Genomic DNA, 19892 nt, shown 5'->3' on the forward strand with positions numbered 1-19892 from the left:
ATGCTGGAGAAAATATTGCTGCAAGTTACTCTGTTTTGGTGGATGAAAATTCAGCAATTTTCTTTCTTTTGACAGGGTAAGGTGAAGTGCCATGAACAAGTCACTGAAGGATTTGAGAATATGCCAACGGCTTTTATAGGAATGTTAAAGGGAGAAAATCTTGGAAAAGCTGTTGTAAAAGTGTGAAGATCAGATATTCCTGGGAGACTGGTGCAGGAGAATGTGATTCTGTCAAATGCCTTTAATTCACTTGTCAAATAATGTGATCAGTATGTTTCAGTCTTTTTGCTAGATGCTTGTTCGTGGTAACTTCTGTTAATAATTTGGCTAATTATTAATGTTAATAATTAGTCTAAGTATTTAGTCCAATTGCTTTGCTTGTGAAGAAATTGAGAATTGCTTCCCAGAGCTACACAAAACAAAGTGACTTAAAATTGCTGAAAATCAGAACTTTAACAGATTTGATAATAGCTTGAACCTTTCTGTGAGCACGCTTGTAGAAAGGAAAATCAATTTGAAAAGCTTTGCTAACTGATGGCACATTTAATTTTTACCCATTGATTTGGCCCAGAACTTTGCAAGGGGGATTTTTTTAAACCCATATCAAGGAGCAAGCTAAGCTAACAAAACTTGGGGATTCCAGCTTCCTCTCTAGCTGGCTTTTTAAAAAAATTTTTCATTAAACAGTGTAGCTTTCTCAGTTATTCTGAGAATATGGAAAGGAAAAATAAATCTCTTAATGTATACTTTGCTTATGTTATAGTTCTATTTGTGGAATCCTCTCTCTTTCACTTCCTTATGGTGAACATATAGGAGCTAAAATACTAAAAGGACTTGTTTATCCCAGCAGATCTTAGTGCAGTTGATATGGATAGATTACTAATTTTCTTGAGAAACTTGTCGTTGGTGTCCAAGCTTGGAGGTGACCTTGCCATAGTGTTTATCCTGGCTCTCCTGGAAGGTGAGATGAATATGATGGCCCTACTGTGTTAAATAGGTGTCCAGCACACACAATGTGCCACACAAAGGAGACACATAGATTAGCAACTGTAGCACTTTCGGTATCTTAGATGTTCTGAAAGAGAACAAGGACCTGTTACTATGGGATACAAAGAGGCATTGAAGGTGATGGTGATCCATTTACAGTCACTGTGGAGGACTTCTTTGTTAGTTCGAAGATTGCATTACTGATCCTTGAAGAGCAATCCCAAACAGCTTTAATATCTTTGCAATTCCAGGATTAGATGCTATGTATGTCAACAAAAAGAGATCTCTTAAGATGTAGATTGATAATAGTGGACTGAGTGGACTTAACAAAACACACCCTGAAATGCAGGTGAGCTGGCCACTGGGGAAATAATGAACCTTGGCACAAGTGGGTAAGAAAGAGGTTCTGGTCACTTTATACTGTTTTCTGAGGAGAATTATTTGACGATTTGAGTAAGCTCCAGTGCTGTGGTTTTACATTGGCCACTGAGTGGTTTTACATTGGCCACTAAGGAAGATTTGTGGACTAATACCATTGCACGTCACATAAAGTGCTAAAGCAAAAGAGGGAACTTCTTGTCAGTAGGCTTCAGATGCACTGAATAGAGGTGTGCTGTTGTGTGGTAGCTCTTTGTTGAGGAATTTTCAGAGGGCTTGCAATTCCTAAAATACTGAATTAAATCTAGTGAATTAATGATCTCTTGTTTCAAGTAAAGTGATGATTAGGAAGTGAACTAAGAACAGCCACATGGAGTTCCTGTCCCTTGGTCAGAGTTGCAGAAAGATTGTCAGTTAGAACAATCCTGTCTCAGCCTGCTTCCTTCTAAAATACTGATCTGTACATTCCCCTTTGCTCTGTGCAGATTTATGCTTCATAAATAGCAGTTGATTTTGCAGGGCTATTTAACCATAAAATATAATTTTTCTGCATGAAACCAACACCACACACCTCTGAACTTCTCTGGGGAATATAACTGTATCCTCATGAAAATCCAAGTTTTCTGTTACATGTCAGGAACACTGCCACCACATGAATAATGACAATTATAATGACAATTATCCCTCATTGTCTGTTACCGTTTGGAGGTCTTGCAGTAGTTTCTTACTGTGAGTCTTATTGTCCTCAAAGTTCTAAGTTTGTGGAACAATACCTAGATTTTTCCACATGTTGAAAATAAAAAGGAAATACTAAAAATTTTGAATTTTTTCCTTGTGGCAGTGGAACAAGGCAGGATGAAAGTCCCTCTGTTTTGCCCTGCAAGTGAAGCAAGCTAATCCTATGAGTACAGACAGGATAATGAAGCTAACAAGGTGCCAAGGTCCAGACTAGAACAAAGACGCAGCAACGTGTTGCTGGGATTGGCTTTTCTGCCAGTACATGGCTCTGTGTGTTTTTAGGGGCAGAGCATGGGTAGTACCTGCAGGCAGTCCAGCCTCTCCTCTGACAGCTGCACAGGGCCTGTGAGCAGCACTCTGCCAGGCACCCCCTCTTCTAACAGTATCACTCTGCAGCTGATCTTATAGGCTTGCTGGGAAGGGGTGAGCTCCAGTGGTCCCACTGGCTATCAGAAGGTGTTGCAAGGGCTTGCCTGGGGCTGGGTCAGTTCAGCAGTTCTCCGCTGTGTGTGTCTGCAGAGGTGGAAAAGGATGTCAGCACTGCCCAGGGTGCAGTGGTCATTCTTCACTTTGCAGCTGTGGCTATCTGATACTCATCTCTGGTCTTTTTCTGCTGCTTTCCTCCAGTCCACATGGTTATGTTTGTGCCATTACTTAAGTTACAGTTCGCAGGTAGGGTGGCAGTGGGATTCTTGAGACTTTAATATCCCAGTTAATTGAGGATGGAATATTTGAGAGCAAGAGGAAGAGTTTATTTTATCTTAAATGTAAACAGCTGCAGGCTTCATAATTTGTTGGCTAAATAGCTCTTCATTTATACATATCATTATTTCTAGAGTAGTGGTTTAACTGCTTAATGCCTTGTGCTTGCCTGTGCAATATGAAGCAGTCTCTAGAGTTGTTCCAGGCTAGTAAATATGCAACTTTTATGTCCTGTTCCTAAGCAACATCAAGCTGGAGCTGGTGGCAATAACTTGTCTGAGCTTAGGACATAGTGGGTGCCTCCTTGAGGAGTTCACCATGGCCTGCCACACCAAAGGTGGCCTCAGGAAGCACTGGGAATTGTTGCGAAGGGCTGTAGGCTGTTGAAACCAGGGAGCTATCCCTGGAATCCATCGCTGCCTCATGGGCTTCTCTCATGGTCAGTGCCCAAGGAGGGTCATGAGACACCATGGCCCAGCCACAGCATCCATTTCTATGTGAGGTGAGATCTGTTCCCCAGCTGGATCAAATCCAACCTTAAACCTGCCGCCACCTCTGCCTGTATGGCAAGCAAGCCATACCTCTGATCCTTTGCTTTTATCTTGCTCCTATGACCCCTTACTTTAAATGTTCACCTCTACCATCTGCTCCAGACAGATTAGCTTGCTGCTGGCCATAACCTACAGAGTAGGGAGATGTCTCCTGTCCCTATCCTCAACCCATCATTACTAGCTCAGTGTGGGCTCAGCCTCCTTTGGAGTGATCCTGCAAACTGCCCATTGTGTTTCCCTTATCAGAAGGATTAACAGATACAGCACTGTTCATGGTGTGCGTCCTTGCTCTCCCCCAGTTGTCCCACTCAGAGGAGCTAGAAACAAAGAATGCTGAAATACCAGACTTCATTGTCTCCCTGAGCAAATGTCGTGGATTTATTCAAGTAGGGGGGAGATGACCCAAGCCAAGTTTTAGACTCCTTCTATGCCTTCTAATGCTTAGCTTCACCACTCCCTAGAGTCTGTTTATACCTCTGTTACATCCATGACAAAGTCCTGTAAGCCAGGCAGATGGTGCCACCAGGATAGTAGGAGCCCGCCTTCCCCCATGCATTCCCTTCTAGCCCATTATCTCAAGGTACAGCCATCACCCCAGCACTGTCAGAGAGCTACAAGCACAAGGCATTCACAGAGCCTGCCTGTGCCTATACACACTGTATAAAACTCACAGACAGCCGTGGCCACCTTGTGGCGATCTGCATGGCACAAGCTTGTGTTTGTCAGCTGCAGGTAGAAATAGAACTTGGTGCAGCTCCCATGCCTCCCTCACTTTCTCTACTAACCTGGACCATAGGAGGGAAAACTGCATTTCAGGTGGCTGTCCATCTCCAGTATCTGTTCAGGTGTTTTCAAGTTTCTCAAACTCACCTAGTTCAATCTTACCAAGGTTTTGATACTGGGGAGGCTGCAGGGGTGACTTCTGGTGAGGACCAGAAGCTGCCACCACATCAGATACACCCAGTGACAGCCAGCTCCAAAGGGGGCTTAATCAATGGCCAAAGCCAAGCCTTCTGTGATATGTGAGTTTAAATAAAAGCTCTAAATTATAGTGGTAGCGAGAAAGGAACAAGAGCATATGAGAAAAAGCATCTTGTAAGACACCTTCACCAGGTCAGACTCTCCAACCCTTCACCAAGGGCCAGGGACTAGCTCAACAGAGTTAATCCGGTAAGGATTTCAACAGTATGCTCCTCAAGCCAATTCCTTTGGTGGCTGAAATCTGCATGTCAATCGAGCACAGCACAGAGGAGCTGCTATTCGTTTGTTGGCATTGTTTAAAAAAAAAAAAAGTATGTTTTTTTATCCAGCTAGTTTTAATGTACAAACAGTTAAGAAATTAAACATTGAAATTATAACCAATACTCTTACTGGAGTCATTTCAGAGAGGAATTAAAGTCTTCATTCAGGTCAAGGAAAGAAGGGAAAGCAGATGGCTAGCTGGAGTTGCAGTTAGGTTGACTGCTGCAAGAGATCTGAGTCGTGGGTGGTTAAGCTCCTCACGCTTCCCCAAGTGCACAACAGGCCTTTCAGAACCCCTGGATGGAGGTAAGGAGTGTCACTATGCCACTGCAGTTTAATCAAAAGCAGTTCACATGTCCACTCACTGTGACCCCCCCGCCCCCTTGGCCCTTCCTTTCATGTTAGTCCTTTCTCATTAAGCCTAATTATTCCAGCTATGTGTTTTAATTGCTATACTCAAGGAAGTACTTCTCTTCCTGTTGACCAGCCCATTATAAGCAAACTATGTAACAGGCCTGCAGACAAAAACATCTTGTTTTTCCTGTTTGACAGCAAGGGACAGATCCCAGCCATTTCATAGCCAAATGACACAGACTGCAGTCATTGCCTGAGGGGCAAGAACTTCTTCCTGAAACCCTTATTCCCAAAAGAAACCTTTCTATGTTGTTTTTTCTCTGCCATGTACATCAGGTCTACCAAACATTCAAGTCAGTTGGCTACCTACCCACTTCCCTCTTACAGGCATCTTTGCAGATCATTGGATCAAAGCAGCCAATCCTGCTCATGCAAGAAGCAGACCACAGAGTTTAATGAAAGAGTGAATGCTGCGCTACTGCCTGGCACATAGCAATACTGGCCTCACACCTTCACACAAAAAAAACCAAAAAAATGCACCCACCCAGCTCTCTGTGAAGTATCATTACTTAATACTTGTGAGAGGGCATATGCCCTAGGCTTTTGCAAGAATACTCATACCCATTCCATTCAGAACAAAATGTTTATTTGCTATACCGAGGCTTGTTAAAGACTGAAACACCCACCTTTGCCTGTTGAAAGATTCAAGCCAGTTCCCATCCTGAACTAGGGTTCTCTCCTCCCAGTAGGGGCACTTGAGCTCTAGGAGCCCAGGCTCCTTACATACAACCAGAACAAAGCATAGGCTTTGCTTTCCATCACTTGTAATGACAAGGACCAACTACAGTCAAATTCTGGTATAACTTTGCATTTGAGGACCATGTGTTGTTTCCCTTAAAGAGAAAGTTTACCTAACATAGAGATCCTCACTGTGTATTCTTTTAAGAGCCAAGCCTTAAAGAACATCTTTCAAATTAGGCTATGAAATTTATTTTCATCACAGTATGCCTACATACCAGCTCTTGGGAGGGGAATATACTGCAGCAATGGAAGCTGAACTCACTGCCCTTTTAAGAACTGCTTTGCACCCCTTGCTTCAGCACAAGAGGTATTCCAGCTATTCTGGTCTTTCCAATCACGACTTGAATTTCCAGTCACTGTCACCTGGATTGTCCAAGGCTACTGCAGAGTATCATTTTATTAAAAAACTGAACAAAGTCTTAAGTTAAACTCAACACACAAGCAACAAAGCACCACTGACCACACCTTTCCCCTGCAACAACCTGGTCTGGTCTTGCCTCAGCAGAAATATACTGTATGTTGCAGCACACTGCAGTATCATTTCTTAAGGCTGAAGTGGGATGCCAGGGCCTCTTGCTGAACTTCATCTGGAACCTTCAGGAGGAATTTTTTTAAACCATGCTTGTTCACAGTTACTACCTGAAGGGAATAAGTAGGCCATGCAGAAATGGCTTTCAAAAGCAATGCTTGTTTGCAGATAGTGCGTGTTCATAGTGCAGTCTTGCTGCAGCTTCATTTTTTTTCTCTCCTCACAAGTCTGTTAATGGCACCACTTGGGGTAGTGATTTCCCATTTACCTTTGATCAGTTCAAACATGCAGTTGCACCTCTTTTAGTCAAATAGCCAGAACTACATGGAAAATATTTTCCATGTTCTTCTCATTGCATAATCACAACTCAGAACTTACATCCAAGAAGAGCCTTGATGGCTCACTCTCAAGTAAAGGGTGTGACCACTTCTTGGACTAGAAAAATCTTGTTTCAAATTAGGAACATATACATTAAGCTGTTCAAGGCCCTCAGTCCTCCAGAGCAATCAAGAAATTCATGCATGCTTGTGAAGTGAGTGTAACGCTGAGTCATGGGTGAGTTTCCTACCACAAAGACAAGAGGCTCATTCATTCCACATTGTCTGCATATGCAGCAGGAAATCTAGCTTTTCCATGAGGGGATACTCAGAGAGCAGCACAGCTCACTAAGCTGTACTCGCTGCTAGCTACAGCCCTGTTCCCTTGTCACTGAGCTCTTGTACAGGAAATCCAAGCCAGCAAGGAAGCCATTTTGATACAGCAGAAAAAACACTGTTCCCCTTGGTTACAGTGCCAAGAGTAGGTGAATAGCAGGTATTAAAAGGCTGGCAAGTCAGCATTCATCCAGACAGCCTGATTCAAGACTGGAGGACCAGAGTCCAGTTTACTGTCCAACACAGTGTCTAACGTGTCCTGAGAGTGCAACATTGCAATCAAATGAAAATTACAAGAGTACATAAATCTAAAATTCTCTTGACTATAAGACATTACAAGTTTTACTTCTTCAGTCATTTGTTCCAGACTATTGCGTAGAAACAAAGCAGCCCAACTCAGACTAAACAAACTTCTTTACTAATAGAACCAGAAGGTACTCATACAAATGGCAAGGCAAATTGAAAAGGCAGAAAGACAGCAAGTCCAAGTCCTACCATGCACTTCCATAGTAGGACTGGTATAATGCTCTGGAAGGACAAGTCTTAGCTTTGAACTCTAAAATGCAGCTTGAAACATTTAAAAAATATTTTAACTAAAAAGATGTAATGAAAGAAAGAAGTATCCCACCCAGTGACTACCCTCTTTTCTCCAACTCCTCTTTTGGTATTTGTAAACTAGATTATAGCATAGTGACTACCATCTCAGTAGGGTGGCAGCAGACTCCTCCTAAAGCAACTGTCATGGATCCTAAACCAACAGTAGATGAAGTTGCCTTTGAGAAGTCTTTGTATAGACAGTACCCTTTTAACATAGCAAAACCTTACACTCACCTGACATTATGAAATTCAAGCTTTTTGTTAAACACACAGCAATACCCAAAAGTGAAGAGTTCATACTTTATTTTACTCATTTACATGGACCAAGAAGATAGTTTGCACCATTTAATCTAGCTAGTTTGTTTATTTTTAAGTAGAAAAGTTGCAGGCTGTAATTTAGCCAAAGCAGTCACTCTTCAATGTCTTCATGGCTGGAGATTAGACTAGACTTTTAATGGTCTCTTCCAGCTTCTCTTTATTGGCCCCAGAGAACTCCTGGACCTGTAAAGAGAGACTGATTTTTAGAACTCCTGCATTTAATGCTTCTTAACATTAGTTGCATAGCATCAAGTCACATACACACCTATTCAACTCTGCTAAAAACGAAAATTTTTCCCACTCTCAAAAACAGAGTATTTTACATATGTTTACATATTTATTTCCTTCTCAATTCAACTAATGCAAAAGTTGATACAGAAGACTATCAAACTTCACTTCCAGACTACCATTAATCCTGGATCAATATTATGTAAGACTCAAAAAGAGGCTTAAAGGGACTCTGAAGGTCCCCACATATCAGAGGCAGCTCAAAGTCACCTTGAGTTCCTCAGGACCCTACCAGTCAAGTTTGGAAGGACTGTTCCAAATGACCTACCCCTGTGCCTGGCTTCTCCTGTGAGAAATGATCTTGCAACTTACAGAGCAGAAAGATTGAGACAGCAGATGAATGTTGCCTCTAAAACAACAGCTATGTCCTTCTTTATCTACAGGGATGGCAGGCAGAGAGCAGACTACACTACCGGCCATGAAACTTCTTGCTTGATACAAAAAGCCACACATTGACAGTCAAGCTATAATCTCAATTCTTCCAATGACATCATGAAGTTGCAGAAGTTTACCCTAACAGAACTGTCAAAGGTTCATACTGACCTCATACTGAACTGAAAGACACCCTACCTGTGACACTCAGCTATCCAACATCACTTCCATTGCCTTCAGCCATAAAACTTGCACCTAAAGCACTGTTTTCCTTCAGAAAAGTCCACCTTCAGCTTGCTTAGCAAACTAAAAGCCTAAGACAACACATTCAGCTTAGCAAGTTCATGCAGAGAGCTACTCAAACTATCCTGCACAGGCAGCCCACTCTGCTGTCAGAGCACAATCTGCATCCTATCTCATCCATCTCTTGGCAGTGCAGACAAAAGAGGTCTGCCCAGTCTTAAACAGGGACAGGACCTTCACTTCAAAGGTTATACAGCCTCTCTGTGAAATAAACTAAACAGTTGTTTGTTGTATATAGCCTCAACCAGGTTAGAGACTTCTGTTTGGGCGGGATTCCATAGGCACCTATAGTAATTTCTCTCTTCAACACAAGCTGCATCCAGACAACAAACACTGGCCAAGTAAAAGGCAGGGTGCTAGGCAGGCAGACCAGCAGTCTTAACACAGACATCTCACCCCACTGTCTCCCATGAAGTTGTCTGTAAGATTGACCTGTAACTAACTCAGTTCACTACCTGTGAACAAGTCAGTTTGCATCACCAGTTAACTGCTGGTTACATTTGCTGTGGTACTAAGATGAACTTGTTTGCTCTCAAACAAGTGAGAGTGTCTTAATGGTAGTGGTACCATAGAGACACAATCAAGAGAAAGCAGACTAAGTAGTCCAACACTCCCAATCTTCTTTCAAGTGTATAGCTTGCATGCTCCAGTTCCAGAACAGCAGAGCCTACCTTCTTTCCATTCTTGTAGAACTGGAACGTTGGCATGCACTTCACATCACAGTGTGAAGCAACATCCTGGAAGAGATAAAAAGCCATTTTCAACTGGGCATTCTTAAGGATGTTAAAATTAGAACCCACTCTAGGTGACAGGATAAAGCCAATGCTGCTCAAAATAAAGCAAAAGAACTTCTGCTAGTCCATCACTAGCAAAACCAGTGCAGTGTTAACATCTCCCTGAAGTAAGCCTTAAAGATCCCTTCTTCAACATTTAATTAATGCAATAGCAAAAACCTTAACCTGTACTCTGTGTTTGGAAAAAAACAGACTTCTGCATCAAAACAGATGTCTGCTTGTAAGACTCAAGAGCCCTATGGCAGCTCTTGGGATTCCATGTGATATTTTTCAAGTACCTATTTGACAATGCTGAAACTGCAATACAGCAGTCATTATATTGCACTTAATTCAAGACCTAATTTCATTTTTAATGAAAGAGGAAAAAGTGCCAAGAGCAGTGGAGGGACCAGACAGATCAGTAGGTTGTGAACCATTAGGTTTAAGGAAGATTGCATCAAAGCAGCTTAAGACCTTAGACTAACGCTCCCTCCCAAAGTAAAGGGTCATTGTTTCCAAGTTATCCAACACATGCTATAAGACTTCAAGAGTGCTGATAACCAGCAGATAGTTTGTTAGTTTGTTCTGTTCAGGTGTTCCCTGCAAAAAAAAAAAAAAAATATTCTTTCCAGCTAAACCCCTGTGTTTCAATTTTAAGTTGAAGTAAACTCTTGTTTTGTTTCAGATTTTGATTCAAAATGTGTGAAGACATTTTGAATTCTTGGCTGTCACTTGCATGGATGTCCTTAGCTGTCCTCCCTCATGACCACCCCAGACCTTACCTGGGCATCATCCACATCGATTTCTATGAATACCACATCACCATACTTCTCACACAAACTCTAGAAAGAAATAAAAAGAACTATGCAGTTACAGTGTTACAGGAAAGCTTCCTGAAAAGATGCATTTGTATAAATTGAAAGGCTGTTGCTGCTTAAACTGCTAGTGAAACATGCTTTGTTATCTTAAAGCAGCTATTTTACTACCAGAGCAAAAATTTTCTGTTCTGCTGCAGACTGTTTCTGGAGGAGTCTGTAGAAACATGTTCTCCCCACAAAGATCCAAAATATCCTGAGACATAGGTGGAAGGCCTTCTCTTCAGCCTACAGCTGACCACCAAAAGATGCTACAGCTTCTCATACCTTATCAGGAGATAACACAGCCACCTAAATGCAGCTGCAGGAGTTACATTAACCATGTACAGAAGGCTGCAATGCAACTGGCAGGTCTCTATGTACCCAAAATGCATGTAACCACCAGGACAAAAGCTAAAGCTCATTTTAGTTCCTAGCTATATCAATGGTCAGTCTATTTCACTCGGTAGTCTTAAAAATAGATACTTCTGCAACCTCTCACTTTTCCAGAAAATGCTGGCAAATCACATAAGGCAAAAGGAACTTTCCTCCATGTTATTGTAAAGCAACGCCAACATTTATATACAATTTAATGCAAAAATAAACCCAGAAAAAATACTTACGTGGAAAAAGGGCTTGATCATTTTGCATGGTCCACACCATGTTGCAGAAAAATCAACTACTATAAGCTTCTCACCAGCAGATTTCAGTTCTGCCTCAAATTCAACCTACCAAAAAAAAAAAAAAAAAAAAAAAAGAAAAAAAAAAAGAACACATTGATGATTTCCCCCTCCTTTCCTAAATGATACAATACTCATCCCCATGCTGGCTTGCTCTCAGACCTAACAAACTAATCATTATGGCAAGCCTAAAACACTTACCTGGGTTATTTCTACCATAATCTAAGTGCTTCAGCATGAATTGTTTTCATTGGTGCTAGCAGCAGTCAGTGTCTTATGTCTCACCAATTAGAAAACAACCACAATGCTCAGTCAAACTCATTGAATTCTGGAAACAAGCTAGAAATTCTCTACTTATAATGCTTGACAGCTCTGTGTTATCCCCAAAATATGATCCTTAGAGATTTTAAAATCCATATTCTCATTCCTGTCTTGGCAGCAAGACTTTCATCTTCATATGGGACAGACTTTCCTCTGCAGAATTTGGAAAGGACAGACACAAACCTTTGTACCGCCATGCACTCCGGTGACTTTTTCTATCAATGGCTAACATTAAAATGATATTGTGTGTCTTACTCTAAAGAATGTTTTTGAAAGCAACCTCATAAGACAGTTATTTTGCTAGGTGAACCCACATTTGACATTATCCAAAGCAATGGTACACATACAGACTACACAAGTAAACACCCAATACTTATTCTGAGTCTTCAAGGCTGTGTTGCACTTAGTCATGCAAATCATCTCTGGACAATATTTCTTGGGACTAAACATCTTACATGCCATTACTTATTTTTGCTGGTCAAAAAGTGAATGCTTTAACAGAACTGAAAGGCATTAAAAGTAATAAATACTTGCATCCTAACAAAAGGCAAACAGATGTCTCAGGCAGAAGTAGAAAGTGCTGATCACCTACATTCTGATACTGTCTATTTCAAAGAAAGTACAAGCCACTTCAATGATTTTCAACTTTGTTACCTTGGCAATCAAGCTTCAGGAGAGCTGTTAGTGTAAACTTCAAAAGATAGCTGCTTTAGTCCCCCCCAGCTTAATGGAGCAAAGCACTGGAATCCTGTCAGCAACAGCTGGCTGAAAGCAGTATGGTTACTGCCAGATGTACACAGGGGTTGGTTTTGCAGTGCAAGGGTTAACTAATCCATACCTGCTTCTGCAATCAGCCACAATAAGTTTGACTCTAGTAAGCTAAAAAATGTCTCACAGTTGAGAAGCCAAAGTCAAACTGGTCATGAATATATTTGACAAGCAAGCAGAGATCCTGCATGAGCAGGATTCTTATGTATGCATAATCCTATGTGAAAGTCTTCACAGCTTCCAGTAATTTCAAATTCACTCAGCATTACATCTCCCTGTAAACTTTTTCCCTCCCCACATAGCTTTCTTCAGAGGCACAGCAGTCATACTGGTTTTTCTATCCTTGCATCTTGGACAGTCACAAGACCAGTAGTAACACTCCACACCACCTCTCATTCTGAAAGATATAGGAACAGTTAAGTTTTCCTGTCTCCCTAGGTTCCCCTACTCCTGTACTGACACAGTATGCATTCCTGCGCCCATTCCCACCAACAATGTTTAATGTCCCTGTACACAACAATCCACACTCGCTGCTCCGTCCCAGTACTTATATCATAAATTCCTCAGTCAAGCCTCACTCCTTTTGGCCTTGAAATCCTGCTACTGATTTTTGGTACAGCTTCTCAGACCTCTGCACTGTAACATCACCACTCTATTGAATCCACCTCCCGCAGCTGCCAGTTAGACCATCCTATTTTAACCCCTAAGTCTCCTGTCCAGTTGCATAATTACTTGTATTCTGTTAAAGGAAGCCAGCCTTGGAATGCATTCATCATATGGCCACACAGCTGAGGTTTGTTATTGCACAGAACAAAGGGAAAGTGGGACAGCATCATAATTACAGCTGGTCACATATACCATTCACCACTTGTGACCTGGTCCTGAGGTGTCACCCTGCAAATCATCTCTACTATGAGCCAAAATTGTTGCAGGACAGTGAAAAGAGATGCTGGGTCCAAAGGTGTTACCCCTGCAAGTTTAAAAATACTGAATTAGTGAGACATTCTGAAAGTTTTTCTAGTGAGCTTTATTTCCCTGGAGGAAGGAAGACACTAGCAGGAGCAAAACAAAAAACAAGCTGCTTGACCAGTTCAGCTGACTTCACTAGCTGTCTTTCATGTTAACTGTAAAGTGACAAAGTTTTTTTTTATTAAAAACTAAATTGTCACCGACATGTTTCATGAAAAATTCTTTCCTTAGGATTTTTCCTCCTGAGAAGCTGAGAGGCCTCAGGAACAAAATGTAAACAATGATTATCTGCTGCTGTGGAATGCAACAGGTGGATCTATGATTGGTCTCATGATGTTGTTTCTAATTAATGGCCAATCACAGTCCACCTGTCTCAGACTATCTTGGTCAGTTTGAGCCTTTGTTATTCATTCTTTTTCTATTCTTAGCTAGCCTTCTGATGAAATCCTTTCTTCTATTCTTTTCATATAGTTTTAATATATATTATATCATAAAATAATAAGTCAAGCCTTGTGAACATGGAGTCAACTTTCTCATCTCTTCCCTCATCCTGGGACCCCTGTGATCACCGTCACACTAAACAATCTCTTTTTCCAGTAGGGGAACCTCCTGTCACAAGACAACTTGTCATGCTTTGCAGGAAAGGATCTTAGAGCTTTGTTAAACAGCATTTTCTCCAGGTAGCAGCTCACTGGGGGAAACCTCAGCTAGCATGCTGGTCAATATTGGTTTGTTCTTTGCAGTGGTGGTTTTTTTTGTTGTTGCTGTTTGGCTGTTTGTTTCTTTTTTTTCCTTAAATATTTAACTACAACCTCTCTGAGCACACACAAGACCTCATTTTACTTGTATTGTTGTCCAGCAGAAAAGGGCATGCTACCTTCAACAAACACATTGGTAGCAGGCATCTGTTCCCAAGGGCCACATAAGAAACCCTAATAATGAAAGCCTCTTGTGCCCCAGAGGTTCCCAGCAGCAGGTAGTGCTTCAAAAAGGAGGCTGCTGGCCTCCTTCAGATGGTGCTGAAGAGAGTCTGCTGCTCTCAGCAACAGATAATACAGGTCCACACTATCTGGCTTATTTGATTAAAGCTTGCTTGTAAACATTATTTTCAACATATATCAAGTCACCCTTGAACTTGTCCAGTCATCGAGTGATGGCCAAAGGTTACTATGTAATTTAGTGAGGCTTTCAAATACAGAAGCTAGCATAAACAAAGCTAAGGTTCAACTGCCTGAACTCCCTAGCACATGCCACTTCTAAAATTATCACTTATAGCAAAAGCTGCAATTTTTCAGCATTTTCTTTAACCTAAATAAAAAGAGAGGCAGCTAGAATGAAGAGGACAGCTTTGGCTGCACCAGATTTTTAAGTTTATACACCCCATTAGCTTTGACTATAAAAGGCAGTATGTCCCCTAGCCAAACCCTCTTACAAGTTACACTAGTCACTCATCTCAGGGCACTGAAAAACGACCAATACAGCTCCTTCTGTGCAATAGCAGGTACTACAGAGGGATCAGTCAAGTGCCTTGAAAGTAGACATTCTTCAGAAGCTAGTCTGTTTCTGAAGGGGTGTGCAGGGAAAAGGGCCACCTCTACCCAGCCCTCACTCACAGAAGTGCAGACAGTGCAAGAATGGGTTTTCCCCTTTGTATCAGAGAAGAATACAAACCTGTTTTACTGAAAACCAGAATTAATCCACAAATCCCAGCTGCACTGTGCTTGAATACTCTGGGTGTCACTGACGTTAAAATGCTGTTGTCAGCATGACTGTTGAGTTCCCACTCCCCACGAATGTGCAACTAAAGTTCACTTTAACTACAGCAGGCTATTAAACAAGGCTCATAGCGAGGAGGATAGTGGAAGCCTAGCTAACTTAGAGCAGAGCCAGGTTTGACTTGTCGTGTTTAACCCATTCCTGTGTGTAACAAAAATCTCGACACTTACACCAAAAGTTTGCCCCATCTGTGTCACCATAAACAGAGAAGGGGGAAGAGATACAAAGCAGAACAACAATTCCAGGTTGAGTTCACACACCATTCTCTTTCCAGGACCTGAATGGCATTTTGTCCCTCTTAAGGGGCTTCCTGTATTCACCGGTTTTTGAGCTGTGGTCACAAGCGTTAGTTTGTATATTTATGTATCAGATCCCAACTCTTCTGCGGTCCAGCGGGAGAGGTCTGACATGCCTTTCATTTTTAAAGTGAACTGACTGTAGAAGAGCACAGCCTAGAAAACAAACTTGGACGCCTGACAGACTGGTAAGACTGAGGTCTTGAAACAATTTGAGGTGCAGATGTGTGGGGGAAGGGGCAGGCCAGGCCTTGCTCTGGTGAGGCAGTGCACTGCCCCACACCCCCCATCCCAGGAACCTGTATCCCAGACACACAGCATCTGCCACTCACGGGCACACTGGAGGCAAGGGGTATTTAAGGCCAAATATGCTGCTAGCATATGTCTTGACCCTACCTCCTCTTGGAATTTCTATCAGTTGAATACCACTGGGACCCAGCAGTTATTAGCTATATGTGCCCTTTAAAATGTCTTTTCTGTCATTTTCTTCTTCTAATTCTCTCCTCAGAATTTTTGAGTAACTTGAAATCAAACAGGTTTAGAGTGGGCTAAGTTAATGCTTTGAGAAGTGTATTATGCTGACTGAATGTCACTAAACCTTTTGCCAAGGTTCCCTGATTTTCTAAAGCTGCCAGTAAAGTCTTTTTTGTTGTTTTGACCTCTTGAGAATATCCTGACGGTATTTCTCCCATGTCTAACTCAGAGTACAAGAACAAATGTAAACCCTGCTAAAGACCTTGCTGAGCGACTTTGTGGGGCCTTACAAGATGCCCACACATCATCACTTGCAGACACTTAAAAATGAGATCAAACTGATACTTGCACCAAATTTCAAGTTCAAAAAGGTGAGACTAGTCCAACAGGATTTTTTCTGAAACGAAGAGCTTGCGAAGTTTGCATGGAGAATATTTTTTGAGACTTGGGTTCCTAAGTTACAGCTAACAAATACTCTTTTGTTGTCTATCAACCACATCAGCTGCTGTGCACAAGACCACATGCTATTTCATCACCAGCAGGGTATTCTCCATGTGTTGGTCTAGGCTTTATTACTATTTTGTATCTCAGAGCCACAGATGTGTTTGCGTTCACAGAACCATCTAAACAGTAATGTGCTGCATTAGGGGTGTGAATATGTCAGACAGCACCATAACAAGGGAAATACTTCTTATGCCAGCAACTCCTGCTGTTTAAGTATGGGGAATGGTCTCTAAGCAGCTCCTTTCAAGTCAAGAATGGATGAACTTTTCCATGATGTCCTGCCCCGAAATGCAACAGAACTTAGGCCAAACTCTAAGAAAGCCACCTGGTCCCCTACATGCTAACAGTCCATAAGGCAAATCAGGACTGCTAATTTAAGGTATTGAATCACAAAATCTGTTAGGTTGGAAAAGACCTCCGATATCATAGAGTCCAAGCTGTGAGCCAACACCACGGCACACAGTGCCACGTCCAGTTCTTTAAACATATGCGAGGATGGTGACTCAACCACCTCCCTGTGAAGCCCATTCCAACGCCCAATCACCCTGTATTTTAAGAAATTCCTCCTACCTGAGGAATTTCTGAGATCCAACCTGAATCTCCCCTGACGCAGCTTAGGACTGTGTCGTCTCCTCCCGTTCTCTACTACGCTGCAGCCCGCTTGAGAAACGAAACCTTCTCCTTAAGACTTTAGAGTGCAGTGAGCAGCAATCCGTCATAACGTGAAATTGCATCACCCCTCTGCTCATCCAGACTCCCCGAAGCCTCAGGTCGCGCAGTTATTTGTTCCTCCCCTCCGGTCTGGCCGAGCCCTCCGCGCGGCTTCCCTCGCTCCCGCCGCATGGGCGAAGCAGGCTCCGCCTGCCCGGGCAGCACACGGGCTCTCACCCGCCATCTCCCACAGGCCAAGGCCTCTCGAGAGCCCAGGGCAGCCCGAGCACCGCTCCCCGCCTGCCACGCTGCCCCCGGTAGCGCTCCCTCCCCGTTCGCCCGCCCGCCGGGGAGTGATGCTCGTCCCGCCGTCCGCCCCTCTCACGGCGAAAGGACATGGCCGCCTCGACCATCGGACTCACCAGGCTGCCCACGATCTTCACCATAGCGGCGACGGCTGGGAACGGAGGGTCGGTGGCGTAAATGCAAGGAACCAAGGGCTTCGTCCCCGCACTAAGCTCGGCTTCCTCCCTCGCCTCCCGCCGTCCCAGCGCTTCTCCCGCGCCGCCCCTGCCGCCTTTTTATGCCCAGCGCCGCGCCGCGCCGCGCATGCGCAGGGCCCGCCCCGCCTCCTGCCGCTCCCCGCGCGCCCTCGCCCTCGGCGCCGCTGGGGACCGGGGTCGCGGGGGCCCCGCTGAGGGGAGGCGGCGAGGGGCGCGGGTCGGCTCTAGCCGCGCCCGCAGCCACGGCCGGGAGGGGAGAGTGCGTCCCTGCCGGCTGCCAGGGGGAACCAGCAGCAGCAGCGGAAGAAAGGAAAGCCCAGGAAGGTTGGAAAAGTGCTGTGTAACGATGAGCAGGAAGTGCTTGGCCTCCCCCCCCCCGCCGCGTCCCCCCGAGGAGCGGCCCTGCCTGACGCGGCGTTTTGCTCGCCTTACGAGAAAGGGAGCTGGTGTTGGCCGTAATGCGGGCAGAGTGGGGTTGCTGCAAAGCTGGAAGGCGGGAATAAATCACGGGAATATTTTTCTTTTTTCCCCTTGTTGTTTTCCTTCCCACCACCAAAAGCACGGAGTGGCGCCGTTTCTCTGTGTGATGTGGGCCCTTCTGCAGCGCAGAAGGCTCAGCGAGGCGAGCGGTGCTTGCCCGGCATTAAACACTGACCGTCTCCTCTCATGGAGGGACTCAGCCAGGACCAGAAAGACTCCTCGTAGGAACAACTTAGCCTTCCCATCCCAGGGGACGGACTCTTTGGTGGAACCTTAAGTTCTCGTCTGTCTTGTTTATTTCTCAGTGTTTTGGAGACATCCTTTGTTTCACCGCATGCTGCACCACTGCCCACCCCACAGTGCAAAACAGGTCTGCCACAGCCCTGCTCTCCTTCTGTTGGGCTGGTAGGGTTTAATGTTGGACTCTGGACGTCGCTGACTCCAGCTCCCACTGCACGGGCCACAGGAAAGGTTAGGCGTTGGGATATTGGTGCCAGGTGGGTTATGAATGGGCTGTTTCTGCAGGTTTTAGCAGCTGGGTTACCAGCCTGTGAAAGATTTGCTCTGGGATACAGCTGAGCAGATGATGAGAAGACAGTGCAGGTCCTGGATTAAAAAAATACACTTCTTCCTTAAAAAGAAAAAGAAAACAAAAGACAGTTTGCCTTGGATACAGGTACCAACCCATCCCAACAGGATGTGCTCTCATATGTTGCTTTACTTGTGGTGGAAACTGAGTAATTTTTTATTTTGGAATTTTATTAAGTGTGTGGCATACTACTGCAGCAGAACTAGCAAGCTCTTTTCTGGCCCTGTGGTTGCATCCCCTTTGCTCAACTTAAGTTGCACCACAGCAGGCCACCTCCTGTCTAGGTCTTTTCAGACCTGATAGGTTTTGTCTGCCGGAAACATTTTGAATCTCCCTGCTTCTTCCCCCTTCTATTAGATGCCATAAGCATCCCCTTTTTTTCTTTGGTGGCATCACTAGAGGAGACAGGATGCCTGTGGGTGAGAGGCAGCACCGTGAAGGCTTGGTGATTTCTGTTGGCATTCATATTTTCTTCCAGCTTCCTCCAGCTGGTCCCTGCTGCTCCCGTGTCCTTGTGCCCTGTGGCTGACAGGGAGACACATCTGGTACATGTGCCCTGTGCTGCTTTGGGGAGGTGCAGCTGCTGCCAATGGCTCAAGAGAAAGCAGGAATTCCTCATCAGCCAAGGCACCTTGCTCTACAACCAGCTGCCTGGCAGGATAAAATGAGAAGCCCAGACTGCCTTCAAAGTCCAACTCCTGAATGCCCCACCTCAGCCAAGCATCATGTGGCTCGTGCAGAAGCCAGTGCAAGCAAAGGAAGGGAACAACCCACCCAGATAATAAATTCTTAGAAACCAACAACTTTCTAAAGGCAAGTGTGGGGGGGTAAACCCTTTCTAAACTAGAAGTAGAGGTGTATCCCTTCTCAGGTGCCATGTATGGCTGCTTGTCTCCTGCTGTGCTCACAGTTGCTTGACTTGACAGGCTTAGGCATACAGCAGTTTGAAGTCCAAAATGTTGCTGTAGGATTGTTGTATGGATGCCTAAAATAACTGGACAGTAATATAATTTATGTGATCTGTACTTGATTCTTAGACTGTAGTAATTACTATCATGACAGCACATAATAAAAATGGTACAGAGGAATGTGTGTCCTCTAAATGGGGGGAAAAAATCTACAGCCCCAGAAAACACACCCTGTTTTCTTATTATTTTTGTATTTTGTTTTTTAAACTGTGGAATGTCTCATTGTTTAGCTCAACAACGCTGTAGCTGTCCCATGTACACAATCACTCAACCATAGTGGCCTCAGCTTCTCATGTGCCTTCACTCCCACCCACCTTCCTCACAACCACAAATGCAACATACTTCTCTCCTCCAGGCTGATGGAGACTGGATGTTAAAAATATGCGAGTTGACTGTGGAGAAGTTGAAAATCACGTGAATTTCATGCTTCAGCAGACTGCTGTATGATGTGTCATACCCAGGAGTCAGTGGAT

The 19892-nt window shown here is 43.9% G+C and overlaps 2 protein-coding genes across 8 annotated transcripts in view; one reads left to right on the forward strand and one right to left on the reverse strand.

Moving 5' to 3' along the window:
* PTGR1 (prostaglandin reductase 1) overlaps positions 1-746 on the forward strand; it is a 43563-nt gene extending 42817 nt beyond the window's left edge. For all 7 annotated transcript variants that reach the window (XM_059836440.1, XM_059836438.1, XM_059836434.1 and 4 more), the window contains one exon: positions 76-746. In XM_059836440.1, the coding sequence (XP_059692423.1) occupies positions 76-186 (111 nt within the window). In that variant the 3' untranslated portion in view covers positions 187-746. The remainder of the gene's footprint in view (positions 1-75) is intronic.
* A 7072-nt stretch (positions 747-7818) lies between these two features.
* On the reverse strand, positions 7819-17434 carry LOC132322141 (thioredoxin). Its single transcript, XM_059836443.1, has 5 exons — positions 17302-17434; positions 11064-11168; positions 10369-10428; positions 9485-9550; positions 7819-8033 (listed from the first exon to the last, which is right to left on the reverse strand). The coding sequence occupies exons 1-5, from the start codon at positions 17323-17325 to the stop codon at positions 7971-7973; spliced, it is 318 nt and encodes a 105-aa protein (XP_059692426.1). The 5' UTR covers positions 17326-17434; the 3' UTR covers positions 7819-7970.
* Positions 17435-19892: the final 2458 nt, after the last annotated feature.

Source organism: Haemorhous mexicanus, chromosome Z (assembly GCF_027477595.1).
Source record: "Haemorhous mexicanus isolate bHaeMex1 chromosome Z, bHaeMex1.pri, whole genome shotgun sequence".
Lineage (NCBI taxonomy): Eukaryota > Metazoa > Chordata > Aves > Passeriformes > Fringillidae > Haemorhous > Haemorhous mexicanus.

Excerpts from the sequence above, each read along its gene's own strand:
- LOC132322141 (XM_059836443.1), bottom strand. The coding sequence starts at position 17,325 with ATGGTGAAGATCGTGGGCAGCCTG. Across the intron at positions 11,169-17,301 it reads TGAAGATCGTGGGCAGCCTG|GTTGAATTTGAGGCAGAACT; the intron begins GTGAGTCCGATG and ends TTTTTTTGGTAG. Across the intron at positions 10,429-11,063 it reads TGATCAAGCCCTTTTTCCAC|AGTTTGTGTGAGAAGTATGG; the intron begins GTAAGTATTTTT and ends ATTTCTTTCTAG.